This window comes from Corvus brachyrhynchos, unplaced genomic scaffold (assembly GCF_000691975.1).
Source record: "Corvus brachyrhynchos isolate BGI_N302 unplaced genomic scaffold, ASM69197v1 scaffold103, whole genome shotgun sequence".
Taxonomy (NCBI): domain Eukaryota; kingdom Metazoa; phylum Chordata; class Aves; order Passeriformes; family Corvidae; genus Corvus; species Corvus brachyrhynchos.
The window spans coordinates 140,881-163,276 of NW_008237436.1; the positions used below are offsets into that span (position 1 = coordinate 140,881).

Below are 22,396 nucleotides of genomic sequence, written 5' to 3' on the forward strand. Positions count from 1 at the left end.
TGTCGGGCGAGGGGCGCGGTACGAGGGGCGTGAAGGGCTTGGGCTGCAGGCGGAGCATCGATTGGGGGTGTGGGAGGACGTTCTGCGCCAGGGTCTGGCAGGGTTTGTCTCTGTGGGGAGATGAGGGCGCAGGCTTTGAGGGGTTGTGCCGGTAGACAGCCGGCTGAACGTCACCCAGCAGTGTGCCCAGGTGGCCAGGAAGGCCAGTGGCGCCCTGGCCTATAGCAGATAGTGTGGCCAGCAGGACCAGGGCAGGGACTGTACCCCTGCACTGGTGAGGCCGCGTCCCGAATCCTGTGTTCAGTTCAGGGCCTCTCAGTTCAGAACAGACAGAGGTGCTGGAGCGGATCCAGAGAAGGGCAACGGAGCTGGGGAAAGGTCTGGAGCACAAATCTTAGGGCAGCTGAAGGGGCTGCGATTGTTTAGCCTGGAGAAGAGCAGGCTCTGGGGGGATCTTACTGCTCTCTGCAACTGCCTGAAAGGAGGGTGGAGCCACGTCGGGGTCGGTCTCTTCTCCCCGGAAACAAGTGACAGGAAAAGTGGAAGTAGCCTTAAACTGTGCTAGGGGAAGTTTAGGTTGGCCATTAGGAATAATTTCTTGACAGAAAGGGAGATTAGACATTGGAATGGGCTGCCCAGGGAGGTGGTGGAGTCACCGTCCCTGGAGGTGTTTAAGGAAAGACTAGACATGACACTCAAGTCCACGGTCTGGTTGACATAGGGGTGTTGGGTCATAGGTTGGACCCGATGCTCTCAGAGGTCTTTTCCAAATTAATTGATTCTGCGGTTCTGTGAGAAAGGCCTTGGACAGTGTATGTGATGTGGGGTGAGGGTTGGGACCCCCACAGAGTGTGTATAGGCAATGTCACTGTCACAAAGCACTGCCCACTGCTTGGGCTGTCACTCCTGTATGGGAGTGAGCCCTTGCTTTGGTGTGGTACAGGGCATGATGCACAATTCACACTTGAGTCATCCTGGTAGCTGTAAAATGCTCTTGAGCCCTAGTCATCAAGGGTGCTGACATACTCTCTACTCTTTTCTGAGCCATCCTGCTTATTGTTTCACTTCACTGCCGGACTGACTCTTGATCTCTCCATTTTTCCACACCATGGTAATTGCATGCCATCACAAAAAGCTGTGAAAACATGCCTCAGATTTTACAAATAGGAAGCAATTTGCTAATGCAGGTTTTCCAGGTACTGTTTGCTGTCTGATAAGTAAGGAGCTTTTCAACAGCAACACAGATAGAAGCAATACTCCTGTGTGATAGGATGGAAGATTTCAGACTGTGTGCAGCATCTTTTTATTAGGTTGCTTTGCTTTTTTGCATAATTTTTACCTTCTTTGTCAGAATATAATGAAGCTTCCAAAGCCAATAGCTCTGTTTAAAATACATTTAAGAACTTTTGTACATCTTGCAGAGTATATGGAGGGAGGATCCCTCAGGATTTCCGGGGGAAAAGTTTATACGCTTGAAAAAGGAAGTTTGTGTTTATCCATCTAATCCTTTTATACTATTTTTCTAAACTTCATGTATTTTGTTTTCTGAAAAAAAGGGAGTGTTCTCAAAATAGTGGCCTGTTAAATCTGATTGCTGTGTTGTGGTAAGGTGTAACGTTTCCAAGACCAGTATTTATGCAACTTACTGGTTCAGATTTTGTTGATCTGTTTTATTTTTCCTGTCCAGTTGAAATTCGATAGTGGAGTTTTACTGCTGAGCACACACCGACTGATCTGGAGGGATCAGAAGAATCATGTAAGTCCCACTTTTGTTTCCTGTATGTTCCGGTGTCACCCCAAGACACTGTATGTCATTCAGTTGGAAATTCCATAATAAACAAGTTTTTGCAATGAAAAGCCTGCACACAGAGAGGGGATTTTTCCTGCCGTTGTGTGTGTTTTGTTGTACAAGTATAGTCCACTTTTTGGCTCACAGCAGAAAGAAGATTATGTAGTGTTCTTTCACTCAGTCTTGCTTTAATAAAATAATCATGCAGAGATGAGAAGGGATAGGAATGTATCCTATAAATTTTCCTTTTCTAACGACACAGAAATAAAGGAGAAAAGAGCCTGGTGTCATGCACTAAAAAGCATTGATTTTGAGACTGAAGTTGAATGTGTCAGGCAAATCATAATATGAACTTCTCTCCTGTGCTCCTTGTCTAGGAAAGCCTTTTTTTCCTTGTTGGTTTCAAGTCCAAGTTTCACAGTCTTCTGCTCCCACCATATAGGCCAGACCATGATTTGATAATAGGACGTGTTTGGTGGCAGTATTGTTTTGCACACATCTTGCCCTCCCAGCTGCCTGCTCCTGCTATGAACCATCCCTTCGATCAGCCAGAACATTTGTCTGTACTACTGTGGACAGCTGGTCACAGGTTAAGTGGCACTGTCAGAACTGCAGTGTGGTAACTGTACTAAAGTAAAAAAATACTGCTGAATGCTTTGTGTCATCAACCACAGCCCAGGAATGCAGGCTGGAAGTGGGAGAGAAAGACCACAAACACATAAAGCTCTACGCATAGACTGTGACAATGGGCACTGCTCCACAGATGCAATTGAAGGAGAAGTCTTCCTCAGACCAGGTTGGATTATGTTTGTTTTGGACACAGTAATTGAGAAATTTAGCCCTGAAAGCCAAAGTTTAGACAGAGCACGTTTAGGTGACAACTTTTCAAAAGCAAATTGTATTCCACTGGGCTGGTTTTGTGCAAGGGCAGCTGAAGCACCTCTCACACCCAAAGGCCGTTCCCTAGCAAATACCACATCCTTGCTCCAAAGCAGGGTGCTACTAAGGGCAGTCTGAAGGTAATGTCACCAAGGTTGTTCTTAATTTGGCAAAGCAGTGTTTTTTTCTTTAGGGATTGTTTGCAGAAACAGGAGAATTATTTTTAGTACAAATTTTTCAAAATGTTTGAAGGGCTGTTACCCGTGGTAGGGTTACTGTTACACAAGTTAGGGCTTGATTGTCCAGACCGTGGCTGTTTTGTATAAATTAACATGGGGCTTTTTTGCACAGTCATCATATTATCACATAAAATAATGTACTAAACTCTGTTAATCCTAAACCTTTTATTTCTTCCTCAGCATCTCTTTTTGAGAGCTGAGCATGTACTTCAGCAACTACTGCTTCTAATCGTCTCACTTGGACTTTTTGCATGCTTGGAGTAACATTGGGCTTTATGGCTTCAGCAAGCTGTAGAACTGAACATAGCCCCATTCTCTCCTTTCCAACAAAAAGATTACATTTGTCTCTTTTCCCCAACTTCTCCCTCTGCTTCTAGGCCATGCGATTTCTTGTACTCTCCCAAGGTCATTGAATTTACTAAATCAGCAGAGGAAAACCTTGGAGAAGAAGAAAAATTATTTTATTTTAACTAATTTAACTCAGCAAAGATTCTGACAGACTCAGGCTTGATTAACAGAAGGGGCAGAAATATGGCTTAGAGATGGGCAAAAATTACCCATCTGATTAGGAGATGTAATTAGCTTTGTTAGTGGGGTAAATAAAGCTGATTTATTTTCAAGCTCTCAGTACTGAAACATGGGGAGCATGGTGCCCTTTTGTTTTCATGGTGAGTTGTTGTCTAAGCTCAGGTGTGATTTAACATCAGACTTAGAAACCTTAGCTAGCTTACCTCGAATAAATTTGTAGAGAGTCCCTTTTTATTGTGTCAGTAATCTATAATAATAAATGGGGCTCTTGTCATTAGCTGTGCTTTGTAGCTGCTTTTTACATGCCATCTGCAGTTGAACAGTGTTTCCAAAAAAAAAAAAAGGAATTCTGTAAAGTTTGTTACATAGCTAATTTGTACAAAATTTTAAATGATAAAATCATGCAAAATGTGGGCATGAGACATTAGAAGAAAAAATCCAAATAAACACACAGCATATTTAACACATTTCTATTTTTGTATCCCTTCCTGTAACTTCTCTCACCAGGAAGGGGTGATTCTAAGTCCTTGTACTTAAAATAAGTTCACATAACTTTCTATCTTGGAATGAAATTAATCAGTCACTTTGACAGTGTACATACTATATATAGTTGAACTCTTTTTGTCATTCTCAAACCCTTTTTTTAACAGAAGTGTCATATTGCGTATCTTTTAAAGTGTCCAGAACTTTGTGGATGTTTTACAAACAATAATTGTTTGTAATGGCTTCAGCAACTAGAGTAATAGAAGAGTCTAGATAGCTTGCAGTAAGAGTTTTTAGAAAAGGAAGTGCAACCCATGTTTTTTCAGTAAGAGATTTACTTATTGGAGGTGGGGCTCCTGCATGTATACTTCCCCGCTCTCAGATTTAATGGGTATTTAATTATTCCATACAAAGAGGAACAATTTTGGTAGTAGGGATTTAGAGGGCCCTGTAACAGTGTCTGTTGTAAACTGGTGTTAGGCAGTAGCAGGTGGAAGAGAGAGGTTCAGAGAGGAAATGCAGCCTATGTTTCCTGCATTCTGTGTGACTGTGTCAATCACCAGGCTGTTGTATGGGAAGTGATGTTCCTCAAAGGATGTTCACCAAAACCAGACCAGGCACCTTATTAGATGCTTTGTATCATTGTTGTAGCAATTTCTGTCTCAAATGCATGTATAAAGAGTTCAGCCTCGGGTAGGTTAGTCTCCAACAACTGGATACAGTCTTGTTTCTTGCTCTTTTGTTTAAAGCACAGTCCAGTAAATGTGTGTTGAGATGCACCAATTGCTGGATTAAGTCCTTCACTGTAGGATAGATGGAAAATTTCCTATTGCACTCAGACAATAGTCTAGGTTTTAGATATTCAGTATTTAAAGAGACTGGTGGGTTTGGGTATTTTTTTAGCTCCCAAAGTAACATCAATGCAAAAATGTCAAGAACCTATGAGTATCATGCACCTACAGTGATCAGGTGCAGTAGTGTGGAAATTTTAGTGTTTAAGTTTTGAACTTAGATCTAAGGATTTGTTAAATCTTGTAGTCCCTTCTATGAATCTAGCTTGAGGTTTTTAAAGTTGACACATTGACACTTAAGTTTGTTGAGGTCTTTTAATTAACTAGAACTCAGTTTCAATTTTGTGCTATTTTTCTACATATATTTCACTGTAATACATTGTTTCTGTTCTTACAATCCTATTTCACATAGAGTGCCTCAGGCAGCACCTGTAGATATCCATACTGTTTGTGAAATGGGGAAAGAGAACACTTGGGTTTAGAGAGTGAATAGACAGGATATGGCTTTAATTCACCTGTGTTTGTGGTGTTTATTCCAGGAGTGCTGCATTGCTGTACCTCTGTCTCAGATTGTGTTTATTGAAGAGCAAGCAGCTGGGATAGGAAAAAGGTATGGACATCCTCATTGTCTTTTTCAGATGGATCCTTTCACATGCATGTTATGTGAGGTACCTGATATTATAGATTAATTCGTGGTAGGTTCCATTTGCAATCTTAAGTTTCCAGACTGACAGCCACAAGGACAATTTAGGTCAAAAGTGTAAGAGAGTCATGATTGATGTGATTTGTTAAGTAACTGTCATGTAATCACTAAACAAGTGTGTGTTGATGATTTTAGAGGTCTTTTCCAACATAAACAATTCTATGATTTTAAGTTTCTAAAGAGAGAAAAAATTTTACCTGGAGAAATACATACATAATTAACCTCTGCTTGCAGTGATATCTTTTCCTGGTCTTAAAATCAAGAATCAAACACAGTTAGAAGGGAAAAAGAGGTTTTACCTCAAATTTATTTTAAGGATCCTTAGGTGCTCCATGTCCAGGTGGAATGCCCCGAAATGCGCACTGCAATGCACACCCACAATAGATCGGGTATAACATTATAGGTTTTACTAACTAGCATATCTATCAAAGATCCCCCAATGAGAGGATCAAGTGAGCCCACCTCCCCGAGGAACCTTCCCCTGGATGGTCCTATCTCAGTTTACAAAATGTGTTCTGGAGAGGACCTTGGTGTTTGGGGCTTCTAAGATGTTTAGTCTCCTAATTTAACAAATAAGTCTAAGAATGTAGGCTAAAAAACACTAAGAATACAAAAACTATAGAAAGGTGTATAAAAGAAAAGGCAAAAAAATCATCATGGCATCAGCAGCCTACAGTCAGATCAGTACAGTAATATGCTGGGGGTATTCAGAAGAAATCAGTTAATTCACTAATGCTGGAGAAGTAGATAAAGACCAATGAAAAGAGTATTAGTAAAATGAGATGGGAATGGGGGACTTGCAGTCATATTGTGATAGCAGTCTGTTCATTTGCCTAAAATCGTGCACTCCCAAGGTCTGTTTTGGTAGTAGGTGTCATTTTAGACTGTTATTTCCATGCATGTTGCCTTTGAATGTTGGTTTTGGATAAGTTCACATACAGTGTCCACAAGTGACATATAAAAGTGGGATAGGTTACACATAATATTGAAACCTTTTGTTTTCCTGTGTCAAAGATAGCGTATTTTGGCTTTTGACCTGCAATAACTACTGCCAAATTACACGACAACGTGACAATCACTTTTTATCCTAACTAAAAGGTTTTTTGGAAATTATTGCTTGAAATTTTTAAATTTGTTGTGTTTATTTCTTAAGAATTTATGGTAGGTACATTTTAAATTTGTAAAATGTTTCTGCTTTAGAGGCTGTAGTAGTTTTTGCAAGACATACTTCAAAATATTCAAATGTTGGTGCATAAATGTAAAACATTTTTCGATCATCTGTAGCTCTTATGTGAGATAGTTAAAAGAGGTTTTGATGAAAGGTTAACTTTGGGGCAGAAATAGTTTATTTAGATATTACAGAAATATCTTCTCTTTCCTTTACCTTTTCCTTAGTGCCAAAATAGTAGTTCATCTTCATCCTGCTTCTTCAAACAAAGAACCTGGTCCATTCCAAAGCAGCAAATATTCCTACATCAAGCTTTCTTTCAAAGAACATGGGCAGATTGAGGTAAGTGTTGTACCATGGACAAGTCTTGCACCATGGATGCCGAGCAAATCAGGTCTTTGGACATGCTTTTCTCCTCTTGCTGTGTTTCTGATAATTTTCTATGATCTTTCCATGTTTACTTTTGAGGTGGAGCTTTTTCAATACATCCTTTTTGAAGACAAACACTATGAGCCTCCCATGTTGTCTACTTTCATTAAATACTGCAAATAGAGTTCCAAAAATGTCAAGAGGCATTACAAGGCTAGTCCTTATTTTAAGGCGTTTAGTATAATCTTATACTTCCTTTTTTAAAAAATCTACTAAATTGAACACAGGCTTTTCCAAAATGGCATCTCTGAAATCTGTTAAATGTTTAACAGAGTAAAAGATGTTTCTTTGTACCTAACCCTCTATTGAAGAGGAATCAAACAACTTATTCCTAATTATCTCTCTAATTTTATTGCTGAACACCTTTTGTTGCCTCAGAACTTGCATTCATTATACACTTTATAAATTTTTTTTTTAACCTACTCCGAATCTCAAAGGCTTTGAACATTCTAAGAAAAACGTAATATATTCTTAAAAGAAGGGTTATCCTAAAAACCAAACAAATTGCGCTCTGTAAAGAAATTTCACAGTGGAAGATCCTCGTTTGATGAGACTGAGAGCTTTAACTTTGGACTATGGAAAAAGCTGTACCTGTACACTGCAGAAAATCAGATTTTCAACTCAAATTAGTTAGAAATGTCTTAAAAATGCATGTGCTTGATCAGGCTCACTTTCATTTCTTTGTGAGCAGTTTTCAGATTATGGTGACTGTAGGTTTAAGCATAGTATAAATACGTGTTTTTCTCAATCATAATCGTAATTATTTTAATGTTAATGTTGTGTCTGAAAATTAAACTTACTGTGCTTTCTGGTTGCCTAGCACATCAATTACACCTGAGCCTTTCTTTATGACTTCTGAATGCTTTCCTGTGAAACTGAACAATGAAAAGGGTGGAATAGATTTTCTTTCTGGATATTGGTCAGTGGGATATACGTAGCATTAGCTAATGCCACCTTCTGGTATTAGCAATAAACAAATCAGTTTAATTGACCTGTGTGGTTGTTTTTATATTGTTGAATTAGCAGATCAATAGCAATCGTATTGTTCAACTTCCCTTCCTTTACAAGCATGCCTTTGAGTATACCTCAACATTTTTAACTTTAGCATGGTTTGGGACATTTTGAATATCTGAAGAAATATTTCACAATGGAAGTACTTAGTGACTACATGGCTTGTCCTATCTAATGTGAATAGTTTTGAAGACTGGACATTAAGAATTTCCATATAGTGAGTTCTGTACCATAGATGTGTAGGTGTTACCATGCTTTGTCTCCATGCTTGGTGAAGTTTATTTCATCACCACCAAGATGCTAAAATTACCCAGAGGTACTCTGCACAGTTTATGAAACATCTGTTGTCACTCTTTAATGTTTGCAGTTCTATAGACGATTATCAGAAGAAATCACACAAAGGAGATGGGAGAGCATACCCACTGGTCAGGCCATGCAAGTTAACAAGGATTCACAGGTATGTGCAGAGCTTCTGAGCAGGATCTCTTATTGCCACACTTCTTATTGTGTGTAATCTCTTATTGCCACTTCTTGCCACCTCCATATACTGCATCCAGCATGTGACTCTCTAACCAACATCATGGGCACATGTAGGAATTCAGCTTTAGTTTGCCTGTTTTTTCACTGGCATAAATTAGTTTCTCATTTGCATTTTTCACCTGATAGAACAAAGTATCCTCTCTTTCTTGAGTGTGTTTAAATAATGAGCTCTTTTTTTTGTTTGTTTCAGTTAGACACACACACACATAATTGTGCAAATAAAATATTTATTTGCATATACTTTTATTCAGCATGTGAGGTCCAATGATGCTGGAAAATTTTTTTGTCTTAATTGTGATTTCTGGTTTATTTTTTTTGTGGCTGGAAGTTAAATATATAGCATAACTTTTATTTAACTCTTTGAAACCTATGTATGTTTGATTTGAATGTGTATTCTGAATGGACAGTTGTTTGGAAGAATGTCATATGTTAAAATACCTTCTTTATCTGCCTTCATACTTTTAGATTATAAACTGATAAACATGTAGGTGTTGTTTCTATATATTAATGTGCTGAATATATGAATATATAGTATTGTGTGAATGAAATAGGATGATTTAAAGATTGTTCAATATGAAATCCTGTATGTCCCTTTTGGTCAATGTAGGACCTATAAGCACAATTGCATTTGGAGTAATGCATGAAGAATCTAATCAAAATGCCTTCCCTGTTGTACTTAAGCCATAGTAACTCATTAACACCAGTGCTAAGATTTGCAGTCAGAGATTAGAGGCCTGACACTGCTGCCACGTAGGTACCAGCCTTTCTAGAACACATTTGGCATCTGGTAAAAGTTTCACCATCACCCCCATTGTAAAACCTCTGAGGAAGGTAAATTAGACTGCACTTAGCATTGTGTTTCTATGTTTCTGTTTCTTCAGGCTGGATTTCTTGAAGTAATACACTCAGGCATTTCCATAGCTCTAGTATGGATGCTCACATGGTCTTGGGAGGCTAGAATTGAGATGAGCTGGATTACTCAGTCTGGATGTTAAGCCATATTAATAGCTTCAGTGTATTATCAATATCATTATTTGTCTAGTACAGCAAGTTTATACATGGTTCACATTTCTTGTTTGTTTGTTTTTACAATGGCTTAAAAATTACTGTCAAGAAATGCATGAAATATTGTACGAATGATATCTGCTGTTTGAAGGAGTATTTCCTGTCCTCTAATTTTCACAGTGAGGCAGGTGAGAAAACTTAACATTTCCTATTTTGATTCTTTCCCTTTTTCCTTTTTTTTTTTTTTTTTCAGGCAGGAAGAATAAGGGCTGTAGGAATTGTAGGTATTGAAAGGAAATTAGAAGAAAAAAGAAAAGAGACTGACAAAAACATTTCTGAGGTAGGTACTTTGGAAATTTCAAGGTCAACCACCTGTCTGAACTATTTACATTCATTCACACTTTCTTTTAGGGACAGTTGAGACTATTTATTGTTTTTTTTGAGAAGTCTGAGTTGATTAAGAGTGTACAGTTTACAATTATTTATTTTGTTAACTGGCTTTTCAATATATGTAAAGGTACTTCATTTAAACAATTCCTTTCAAGGATATTGTTCTTTGAAACTAACAGTGTGTATTTATTAAACTAATTTTTGTTTCAATTGAAAATTGAATATATATTAAGCAGAATATGCTGATCCGAGTGTCTGCACATAACTGTGATGAAGTTAGATTTTCATCCTATAGTCAGGTTTTTAAATGTTACATTTAGGCTTATAATTACAGTAAAATGATTTGCAGTCCAGGCATTGACAAGATGTTACAAGTATTTTGTAAAATACCTGGGCTAGATGGAGATCATCCTTTTCCATAGAACCAGCACAACAGTTGAATTTCAGGTTCAATACTGATGAACAGCAGAGACATTTAATTTCTTCATACATACCTGAGAGCAGTACCCTCAAAAATAGTCTAATTCTGTCTTGGTAGTAGAGATTAATACAAAAGTACTCATAAACTACATGCAGCAGATTTGTTCTTGGGGCAAAGCTTTATGGACTTCAGTGTGCCACGAGAAAAAGGCATTCCCTGCTCTAATACTTATGAAAATGATAGTGCCTTTGCAGGCCATGTGCTATTTCAGATACTGGGAGCATTAAACTTACTTGCTTTCTGTGTGTGAGGAGCGTAATGAATGAAGTTTTGTGTGTAGTTCAAAAGGTATTGTGGTTACATGCATGTGTATATAGTTCAAAAGGCATTGTCTGCTTATTTTTTCCTTAGTAGCTTTGTCAGAGAGTAAAAGAAATCCATTTAAACATGCTGTGTGAGCAGAGGAAAACCATGACTTGTAAAATCCTGCCTTCCTCCAGCTTTAAATGTTATAAATGACTTAATTTAAAAAATGGTGCCCTGGCTTCCAGGAAAAGGCTTCCTGCATCTGCTGTTCAGTGCTGATAAGAATCCAGCTCTTTAGCCTTTTGTTTATCTGAGGAAGTTCCTGTTAGGTGTGTGCACATTCCCCTTTGTTTCCAGGCCTGCCCTGGGTGAGTCAGGCAGAGGAGGAGTTAGACACAGCATGCTGTTTATTTAGCTAAATCAAGGGTTCTTTTGATCAATGTTGTTTTCATGCAGGTATAGAGACTAGAAATAAGCTGGGAAAAGCCCTGTTAGAAAACTTCTTGCTGATATCATATACAAGTAGAGTAGCAGGACTTTGATTTACACTAGGGATTGGGAAACCTATTGTAAATTATTCAGTTTGGAAGATTAGGGAGTAAGAAGAAGTAGTCCAAAGAGAAGTTTTTCTTTTCTTAGTGGTAAATTATTGTTATGCAGTGGTATATTTTCTTTTCTCCATGTGGACCACTTAATTTTGGTGGTACCTAACTCAGGTACCAAATGTTAGGAGACTAAACTTGTCCAGTCAGTGGAGAAACACTGGTGCTATCAGGAGGTGAAAAGCAAGGCCTGTCTCTTTCTAGAGGTATCTCCTTTTGTTCTTTGTATGTTGAATCTCTGACCAATAAGCTTCTACTTAAGGCACCTATATGTAAAGACCTATTGGGGTCTTCTGCAAAAACACAGCTAAAATGTGTCTTTCTAGTGGGGGATTAGTCAGAGTAAGCCAGAAATGACATAGAGGCAGTGACTGGAAGCTGCAGGCAAGATGTCTCTCTGGCCATTTGACACTGTAACCTTCTTTACTTGTGGCTGGAGGGCTTGGATGCTGCTGTCAGCTAAGCATTAGATGAAAAGGTTCAGGAATTTTTCTCACACCAGTTGCTCAGAAAAGGTTGTTTGAAAAAGGTTGACGACTTGGACATGTCATGTATTTGAGAGAAGTGAGGAGGCTGAATGAATGTGTGTTAATGAGGGTGGGAGAAAAGAGGGTTGCTTTTTAATATAGTTGCATTAATGGAGTTGCTAGCTCTCTTTTTTTTAACATGAATTTTTTAATTCTGGTTTATTGTTACTAAAAGTTTGGAATTTCAGTATACCTTCAGCTATTTTTAATGTATGATTCATTTAAGCCTAAAAACCGTTTGTGAGTTGCAGAGTTGTTGTATTTGAGACCATAGCATTTTATTGGAGTACTTAAATGAAGAGATGTTACCCCACATTTCAGAGGTTTTGTCGTCAGATACCGTCTTCCTTGCTGATTTGAAATGAGTGTTTCTTACTAACTAAGTAACATCCTCTGATTAAAGTAAAGCTGTCTTGTCAGGAGGAGTACAACTGTAGCTTTACAGCTGTCTTGCAGCTGACCAGAAACAACAGATCTCCTGCAGTGAGGGTCAAGTGTTGGGACAAAACCTACCATCAGCACCCAGAAACCTTCCCCTACCTTACAGAGAGCATAATAAACTTGGACAGTTTAATCTTTTCTGGGACTCAGTGTCTCATTGTCCTTCCTATCACATGGACATCATAAATCATACCGAATTTCTGTTCACATGCTGGAAAAGTGTGTGATTGATTCTCTTCTTCATTCTTTGTTATGTTTATTTTAACTATAAGACATGCTGTAAAACAGTTGTATCAACAAATAAGTTATGGTATCTCACATTGTAACATACCAATCTAAAGGGGTAGCAGCTCTTATGAATACCTACCTTAGGTAGATGGACAAAGGCATCTCCCTGTATCCATGAAGCTGAATGCTGTAGTTACACTGATCTGTGTTGTCTGCTTTTTGTTTCAGGCTTTTGAGGACCTTAGCAAACTAATGGAGAAGGTATGGATGGATGGCATGTGTCACTTTTTCAAGTAGACTTACGCTTGTTTTCTCAGTTTTAAACACAATTTTCTCTCTTGAGCTGAAAGTTGACTTATCTGTGTGTATTTCTTGATAGGCTAAGGAAATGGTGGAGTTATCCAAGTCAATAGCTAACAAGATTAAAGAAAAACAAGGTGACATCACTGAGGATGAGGTAATTTAATTTTGTTGTAAATTCTACAAAAATGTTCCTATAAAAAGCAAAAAGCTATCTGTTTAATAGTGTAATGTTAATAAAAACCCTTGCTGGTTGGTTTTGTTGTGTTTAGTCCCTTATACTTGGTGTAGAGTTTACTTGCTTAGTGTTAATTTTTCTTTAACTATTTTTAAAAGCAATGATTTTACTGCTTTTATATAAATTTTTCTATTTTTTTACCTGTGCTGGTCAAAAATAAATGGTACTAAGTCTTGCCTTCTCTTTGCCTAGTAATTGACTTTCTTGGTAGCAAACTGAAGGATTTATTCCCCGAAACTGCGTTATAGTAATAAAATTAAAGATTTTTAAAACCCAGAATCACTTATTAGCTGACGTACTTTTAAATTTATTTGTTTGTTCACTTGTTCAGACCATTAGGTTCAAGTCCTATCTACTGAGTATGGGTATAGCTAATCCAGTTACGAGGGAAACATATGGATCTGGTACACAGTACCACATGCAGCTGGCGAAGCAACTGGCTGGAATCCTGCAGACACCCTTAGAGGTAAAGCACCACACCTTGCACCAGCATTTTCCGTGTGTTGCTGAATTTTGATTGTAGGTGTGTTTTGGTTGTTGTACTCTGCCTCTTTTTAAAGCAGATTTAGCAGCATAGCCTCCTATTCAAGTTTATGGGAGGAATATATATTGTCTTTATGAATAAAAAATTTTGTAAGTATGAATTGTTCTTTGGACTAATGGCATAAACTTCTAATTTGCAAAATGTTTATGAGATTTAGAAAATTGTTCAAGTGGTCTTTTTTCTATTTGAACAGCCCTGTATTCATCCTTTGCTGCAGAATATTTCTTTTTTTTAAGAAAGAATGAAATTGCACCCACTGAAAATACAAGTAATGAATCTTAAAGTGCTTAAAATACACATTTTTTCCAAGTATAGGACAGAATTACTAAGTAGATTACCAGCCCTTAGTAATATCTTGTGTTTTAATTTATCTTAAGCTATTACAGAGTACAGGTTTCTCACCAAAAAGTTAAATTTATGTTGCAACTTAGAAGGCTATGTTGCTACTAAAAAGCATACATACTACAGTATTTTTGTGAAAGGTATGTGCTACCTGCTGTGATCAGAATGGAAAACTGAGTTTGTCTGAAAAGTAAAAATGGTAAATTGATTGATAGATTTAATATATTGAAATTCTTTGTTCCTGTGATTTATTCTCTGCTTCAAAATCAAAGTAATTCACAGTCCTTCAGTGTAGTGTCACTGTTTCGCATTTTAAAATTGTTAGTGAAAGGTGTAACTTAGCTCTTTAGTTTTCCCCATTAGGGCCCATCATTCAGCCCCTCTGTTTTAGCTATTTAATCAGCCACCTGCAAATAGAGATGCTGTGTTTCCTGGGTTAATGCTGTTTCTCTTACCAGTCTTGTGCTTATTCACGCAGGAGCGAGGGGGGATCATGTCTCTTACAGAAGTGTACTGCCTGGTGAATCGTGCTCGAGGGCTAGAGGTGAGACACTGCCTTGGGTCAATATTTTATAGCAGGACTTCAGTGATAAGGATATTAAAAAGGGTAAAAATGTTCCCTAGCAATTGCTCATTCTACTTGTCTACAGCAAGATGTGATCAGTTTTTTATTAAAATTAGAGGGGTTTTACCTTTTTTCCTTTCTCATTCTTACATATAATACTTATGTATCCTTTATAAGTTGTGATAATGTATTCTGCTTTTTATTATACCATGTGAAAGGGAAAATCCATACTTATCTGGAAACAAAACTTAAAGGAAAGAGACTACTAAAGAATGGTGAATGTTCTGGGTTTATTTTTTTACAAAATACAACAATTCTTTCTGTAAACAGGGCAAGAAAGATTATTATAGAACACAGAGGAAGGGAACAGAAAGGATCACAGAAGCTAAGAAAATAGACTGCACAATAAAAAGGAAAAAGAATTAACAATAATGTAGCCTGGTGTATTTTATAGCTGCAGCTACTAAAGCTTTGTTTGATGTTATACACCTGAAATGCAAGCTGTGAATAAATATGTTTCACTATTTTAATAGTTGCTGTCCCCAGAAGATTTAGTGAATGCTTGTAAAATGCTGGAATCACTGAAATTGCCACTAAGGTAAGAGCTTTACAGATTTGTTTGTAAAGCATGGCACTCACAGGTCAGACCATGATGATTTAATGTTTTACTAGCAGTAGATTTTTTTGTTGTTGCTGTGGCTATTTTTAACAAAGTCATTCTTTGCTCAAAGGATGCTGGCGTCTGCACCAACATCCACTCTAAATTAAAACATTAATGTTTAGCTAGGAAGACATTATTTTTTTCACTTACAACTTTTTCAGACTGGAAAAGGGTTTAACCAAGACCAGACATATGCCCTGCTCTTTTCTGTCTCTTCAGATTTTGAAGATGATGTTAAGCTTAAGTTCATCTTACTGAGCTTGTTTGGGGCTTGGGAGATTTTTTTCCCCTTTTGTAATGTGGTTATAGGTGTGGCTGCATTAGAAGTGTGACCATAGGTGATGTGCACAGGGTTTTTAGTTACTTTGCCTCTCTTTTTTGATTTTAGGCTTCGGATATTTGATAGTGGTGTGATGGTGATTGAGCTCCAGTCTCATAATGAAGAGGAAATGGTAGCTGCTGCTTTAGAGACAGTAAGTGTACTTCATTTCCTTCAGTGTTCTGCCCCTGCTAGGGAAATTTAAACACATTAGGTAAAAAACTTGAGGTATGGGATTTCCTCTTGAGGTTTCAAAATACAAAACATTCCACTTCATATCTTCTAAGAGAAATATTTAAATAGCACTTCTCATCTTCAAAGTTCTGTGCAGGCAATAATCTTAGTCATTGCATTCTCTTTTCGATCTCTTTTCAAAGTTTATTAACCTTCAGCCTTCCTCCAAATCTTTTGCACTGTAGGATGAAATTCATGGCATGTATTGAGCACCTGATTTAACAGAAGTGAACTTCAGACACTGTACATGATGTGCTTGTAGGCAGTAGGAGCACCTCTTAAATGTTGATATAGGTAGTTGTTTAGGTTGGGTTTATTTCACAGAACAGTACAGTATATGTGTAACATCTTGTACCAAGTTTGCTGCTGTGAAGAGCACTCAGTTGGAGAGTAGTGTTTATAGAATTAAGCTAGCTTCATCGGGGAAAAAGGTAGTATGAATTGCTCAGTATCATAAACCTTTGTGGTCTTGCTGCCTCTGGACACTTCACAGTCCTGTTACCCCATTATTTGATGCATTTTTCTGTCTCTTTCTCAGTGGAATGTAATTTTTTGGTTTTCATACCTTTGAGAAAAGGCTGATTCAGTGTATCCAAAGTTAAATGTCAAAGTCAAAGAGGGAGCAGTGGAGAAAAAGTAGAGCTATCACAGACACCTCCTCACTTGACATGAGATAGACTGTTCAGTGCATTTTGCATGATTGTCACCATACAGCTTTTGCTCATCAGAAAGACTTTTAGATAAGAGAAATATATACAGCATTTAAAAGATTCCATTCTAAAACACGTCTTTCAATATACGTTAATATTTTCAGGGTTTTTTCTTCTATTTATAGAAAAATACCTAGACCATTTTAGGGTTTTTTTCTGATTATTTTTGGTTTCTAATGAATTTGTTGCCTTTAGTAAGAGTGCTTATGTCTTTGAAAATAAAGGAAAAACCTTTCTGGATAACAAAGGAGGTCAACTGCAAAAAGTAACAGATAGTGGATTTATTACCAAGGTGTCTTTTTTCTGTTACTTTCATAATATGAGACTTTGACTCCATAGAAAAATGCAAGGGAGAGGCATCAACTGAGGAAGACTATCCCATACGGGAAAGGGAAGATGAGATCAGACTTGTGGCCAAAAGCACCCTGTACTTTAATGTTACTGCACATTATACATTAAGTTCTGAGAAGAAACGAAAGGAAGCCATAGGATTTCAGGCAGGACAGAGATGTGGTTCTGAATGGCTGGTGAAGACAGGAAATGACATGGACATCAAAGGAATCCAGAGTCATCCTTGATGAGAGTAGTGGTTTGGGAAGGAAAGATAAATAATCACCGATTGTATAGCTGACATCCATTACTCAGATTTGATCACTTAGCTTCCGACAATCTCATGTTAGGACTAATTTAATCTGAGTTTCTGTAAAAGGACTACTGCTGAGAATGATGCAGAATAGACCCCTCCCCACCCAGTTATGTGGGAAGCAGGAAATGGCGACTACATCCGGATTTACAACTTTGCTTGGATCTAAAGCAATGGAGAATTGGAAGAATTAGTAATTTTCAGGGTAATAAAACATGTTTATCTGGGAAATTCAATGCAATAATAAGTCTAGACTTCATATGTCGTATTTATCTAGTATTTTAAACATCCAAATGTCCAACATGTGTGAGAAGGTTTCATTTTAGTATGTATTAAGGAGCATGGTTGAGACAAAAGGGCCAAAGTTTTGAGTCCCAAGAGTGAACCTGTCTTTGTGTCAGCTGAATGTGATGGTGGCTTTTAGTTAGCCCTCTAGTATGCCATAATGTCATGTGAAGTACTAAAGTTTGGGAATTTTTCTGTAGGCAGTGGGTGTACTTTAGATGCCATAAAACTCAAATTCTTCACTTCTACCTGAGATGACTTATATTTCTACATTGATGAGCTGCCCTGAACAGGTCTTTTATTTCCTCATTTAGGCTTCAGTGTTTGCAGAATCACTTAGGATAGTTCTGCTGTGTAAATGCTGATGGAGACTGTATTCTGCTGTCTGAGCTATTCTAATTTTTCCGTTCATTTTGGTTCCAAGGCATCTTTAAAAAAAAATCCAAAGGAAAGGTTACCATATGATTCTTTTTACAGATTTAACTCTTTTCTCTCTTCCTTTTTTATACTTGGCAGTTTTCCCAGGACACAGAAGAGATGCTTTTAAAGGGAAATACTCAGAATTAGTTGTACTTTTTAAAAATGCAAACAAACTAATTTTCTTCTCAAGGGATTTGCTACCAATTCATCACTTCTCGAGGCTAGACCTGATTCAGTAGCTGAGAGAACTTTGTTGTTCTTTTAATGCCATAGTTTGTTTATTTGTGTATTTGGTCTTTGACAGGTATCTGAAAAGGGTTCTCTCACAGCTGATGAGTTTGCTAAGCTGGTGGGGATGTCTGTTCTCTTAGCCAAAGAAAGGTAAGTAGCAATTGTGGTGTTTAATCCTTTAGTTACCATGTTGTCCTCAACTAATACAGGACGTCTTCTATTGCTTTCTCTAGGCTGCTTCTTGCTGAAAAGATGGGCCATCTTTGCAGAGATGATTCAGTGGAAGGCTTGAGATTCTACCCAAATTTATTTCTGACACAAAGCTAATACCATTTGTGTACAATTTGTTATGTAATAGTTGAACAAGAGAGCAGAGGGCAGAATCCTTCCAAGAACTGACTTTAAAATTTTTATTTTGTTAGTGAACTGCAACAGACATGAACATTGCAATGCTTTCACAGTTCTCAGGTATTTCAAGTGCTGAATCCTCTTACATGGAACTGAAAGGAAATAGAAATCACAAAGTCAGAAGCATGTCAATTGTCTCAAGACAACTCACTCATTTTTCAAGTTTTATTTGATGTGCTCTGTAGTTTCTCACTTCAAGAGAAGGCTCCACACCAGTGAAAGTGGAGAGAATATCGCCATAGAGTGCTGTGAGGGCAGTGCCCAGAAGCCAGGTTACTGCATACTCCAATTCCAGTTTGTTTATGTCTGGAGCAACAAAGCAGACAGATGTATCCACAGCGATAAGAAACAGGACTTTGGTGCGTACTGAGATATAAGGAACAAACCAGTGTAGAGTAACCCCTTCTCCCAGAAGTGATGAACAGTTTTCTAAGGGAGGATCTTGGGGTTCTGTAATTTGAGACAGAACCTGCTGCAAGAGAGATTACTGTATGTCATGTGAACCTAGAAATGACCATGTTTATTTTGTCATATCTTACACTAGTATCTCAGATAGAAGCATTGTTAGCACAGACTTCCTCCCTTCTCTTTCCTTGCCATCTTCCTTCCTGTCCATTTATGTTGCACTTTGGGTGCCCTTTCTCTGTCCTGTCTGTAGCAGAGTGGAGCAGCCTCCTGTCACTTTACCAGACTCTGTGCTTTAATGTGCTTGTATCTTATCTTGTACTTCTAACAAAAGATCATTTGTTTGTTTCATCAGCCTATTACCTGTTTTAGGGAAACAGTTCATTTGCTTACCTCTCAAATGTGAAAATTAATATGCTTTCCATACTGAAGGGAGGAAGAAGACTATCACCCTGTGTTTAATAATCACAGGTATCATTGTTTGGTATTCCTCACCCTGTGTTCACACTGAATGCAATATAATAGCCTCGGTTTTCATAACTCCAGTGGAGTTGCTACACTACTTGAAGATCTGTTGTCATGATAATAACAGTTAAGTGGATGTTTATGATCCACATTACCTAAATTTTTGGCATTTTGAAGTGACTATTTTTAATAAATAAAGTTAATTCAAGGTATGGGCAAGGACAGCATACAGGTAACTGCATTGTGGTTGTAATGGCCAGATCAACTTCACAAGAAAGGACAAAAAGGCTTTTAATATGAGCCTGAAAATATTTTCAGAAGTATTTCTAGACATCAATTAAGAGCCTGCCAATAAGGAGTTGAGTGCAGAGATTCCTACAGTGATCATGCCTGTGGCCTGTAGGATGTCCTTTATATCCAGTGAATTGTGTCCTCTTACTCTTGTCACAAGCAAACTTCCATGCAGTGCTTTCTTTAGGGCAGTTTTCCTCTGCTCCACAAGGGTGCTAAAACTTACATCTTTGACACGGCTCAAGGAACCAGTTCCACACTATTCTTACTGTGTTAGTCTCCTGGTACCATCTCTTCAGGAGCCTTACAGCTTGCTGCTATCCTTCATCCTCCCCACAACCCACAGGAGACATCCATGCAAAGTGCACCAAGCACCACATATCTAAGGAGGGACTGAAAAGTGAGAAATTTGGAAGCAAAAAGCTGTTTTCTGACAACTATGTCTTTTGCCCAATAAAAAACCTGTCACGGAAGGCCAGTGGTTTGTGGGCCTAAACCTCTCCCCACGAGGGGGCACGTGTGCAGGAAGAACAAAACCTGAAAGGAAATGCCAGGTGTAAGCTGCCAGCCTCTGTTCCTCCAACCCCCAGTGTTTCATTATCTTAAGTAAGCAATAATAATACAGCCTGTTTAGAATAATGGTACTTTCTCAAGATTTTCTTTCCCAAGATTTTTCCTTTGTTTTTCCTCCAGGGAAGAAGTCTATAGTGTAAATTGTATAGCTGGTTTAGAATTTAAATAGACACATGAGAAAATGGCTACTAGAAAGCAAGAAAAATTAAAACATTTTCTTAAATAGACTGTTCTGTTGAGTTTTTTTCCTTTTAAATGTTTTAAATGCTTTAAAATCTTTACATATTAAAATCATGTGGTTCCATGGGGCAGGTTGTTAAAGGACATCATATTTTTGCTGTCTCATTTTGTACCTAAAAGGATACAATATGGTTTTGATTTAAAGGGCAGAATTAAATGTAATTGGAAGGCCTTGCTTCTGTTGCTGAGTAGCCTGTGACCCACCCCAGCCAGAACAGTCAAACTATAGGTGTCTACACAAGCACTGCTTTCATGAGGGAAGCAGTCTGAGTGCAAGCCAAGCATTTTTATACATGTGCTAGCACTGGCAAGGCATTTGGCACATTTAAATGTGTTTTCCCAGCTGACATAGAAATGAAGTCATGTATCCAGAATCACAGGGAGAGCCAGCTGTTGGGTGAACAAGGAGTGATGTGTACAGGTGTGTGGTGTCATGGTAGTGCACCACACTGTCCTAAATTGTCATTGCCTGGTCCTATTTCCTCTGGTACTGCCAGCAAGAAATCTATTGACTCTTGAAGCAGGGTTCTAGGAGAGAGGAAAATGTAGGAATTGCCATTCTTACAGATCATACTAGTTTAATGCAGAAGGTGCACATATGAACCTTTCCTGTTTTGATTATTCCTAGGATATTTGTATCACAATATATGACCATTTTGCCGGGGCTGCCTACACAAATAGTGCTTGTCTTTTTATGGAGCAGTCTTAAATGATGATTATGTTTTTCATTTGAAAACATGGGCCTTTTCCTCTGACAGGAAAACGCTCCTCAGGAATCTGTACATCTTTTCCGTTTCTCCTTTGCCTTTGTTTTCAGAAAAATTATATTCAGCCTATGGAAATGTGGATCTAATCTAGACCATATTTCTGAAGTGCAAATTTTTTTTTTCTTCTGAGAAGTATACATGGATGTGCATTTGGAAGTCCTCAGAAATGTATCTTTCATAATCATTACTGGGTGCATACTGATTAGCTAAACTCTTTGATGCTCAGTTCTTCTAACAGGACTTTCATGGTTTGTCCAAAGAGCCTAACTGTGCTTCTAAAATTAGTGCAAGTATTGTCGCTGAATTCATGAGAACAGTAGTGGAAGACAGTAGGAGCCTGTTGCCAACAGTAGAGGCTCCTACTTCCTGAAGCCTGGGAGGCACTCATTTGCAACTGCACAGTTCTTTCAAAATACACACTGAAAAGGCAGGAATGGCCAGTTTAAAATTATTTGTGGATTTGATAAGAAATCGTCATTTTCTTTGGGAGGAACTCCTTCTCCAATGTATTTTCTGTTGAGTTCAATTGACAAATCTGACAATTACATTCCTTCTCCTATTCTAGCAGTTCCCATTTCATCCTAACTCTCAGCCCTTCAGGCGTTCATGTGAAATGCAAGACCCTGTAGTTCCAGGTCACCTGCTGGGAAGACTTCAACTATCATTTTGTTCTCCAAAGAATGAGCTACAAGTATTCATGCTGAGTGAATATTCTAGACATGTCTCTTGGCAACATCTGTCTGTATTTTAAAGATCTATTTAAATACCTTTATTGGAGCAGAAGTCCAAGTATCTGTCCTCCCAGGTAGTTGTCCTGTCCAGCAGGCTTGAGAGTAATTTTTGTTTGTGGTTTAGAATTAAGGTATTATTAAAAAAAAAAAAAAAAAAAGACCAAAAAACCAAACCAAAACCACACATCAAACCACAAAAACTCCAGGAGTGACTGAGACAAGTTTCAGAAAACCCCACAGTCTGCTAGTTAGCACATGCTCATGGAGAGGCAGACCTGACAGAAACCACGCTGCTTCAGATCCCTGCTCCAGACCAAAGACCAGGTAGGATCTGGCATCTCCTGCTTTGCCACTGCACTCTGAATGCTGTGACTTCAAGTTTTCTACTGATGAAAGAGCACATTAAACCCTGCCCTGCCATGCTCACAGCAGAGATGGACAGCAAGTTCAAGGTAAAAGGGGCTGGTACTGATGGAATAGTTGATGTGAATCTAGTCCTGCTCTGATGACAAGGCTCAGACTATTTAGACTTTTTGCACTGGAA

The 22,396-nt window shown here is 38.1% G+C and overlaps 1 protein-coding gene across 1 annotated transcript; it reads left to right on the forward strand.

Annotated features, from left to right (window-relative positions):
* Positions 1-1,621: 1,621 nt before the first annotated feature.
* Positions 1,622-22,010, forward strand: VPS36 (vacuolar protein sorting 36 homolog; the record flags this gene model as incomplete). Its single annotated transcript, XM_017731275.1, has 13 exons — positions 1,622-1,756; positions 5,249-5,319; positions 6,808-6,922; positions 8,388-8,477; positions 9,819-9,905; positions 12,709-12,741; positions 12,860-12,937; positions 13,350-13,484; positions 14,383-14,448; positions 15,003-15,067; positions 15,519-15,603; positions 18,046-18,122; positions 18,206-22,010. Coding segments are annotated over 13 exons (1,131 nt in total), but the record flags the coding sequence as incomplete, so codon positions are not given.
* Positions 22,011-22,396: the final 386 nt, after the last annotated feature.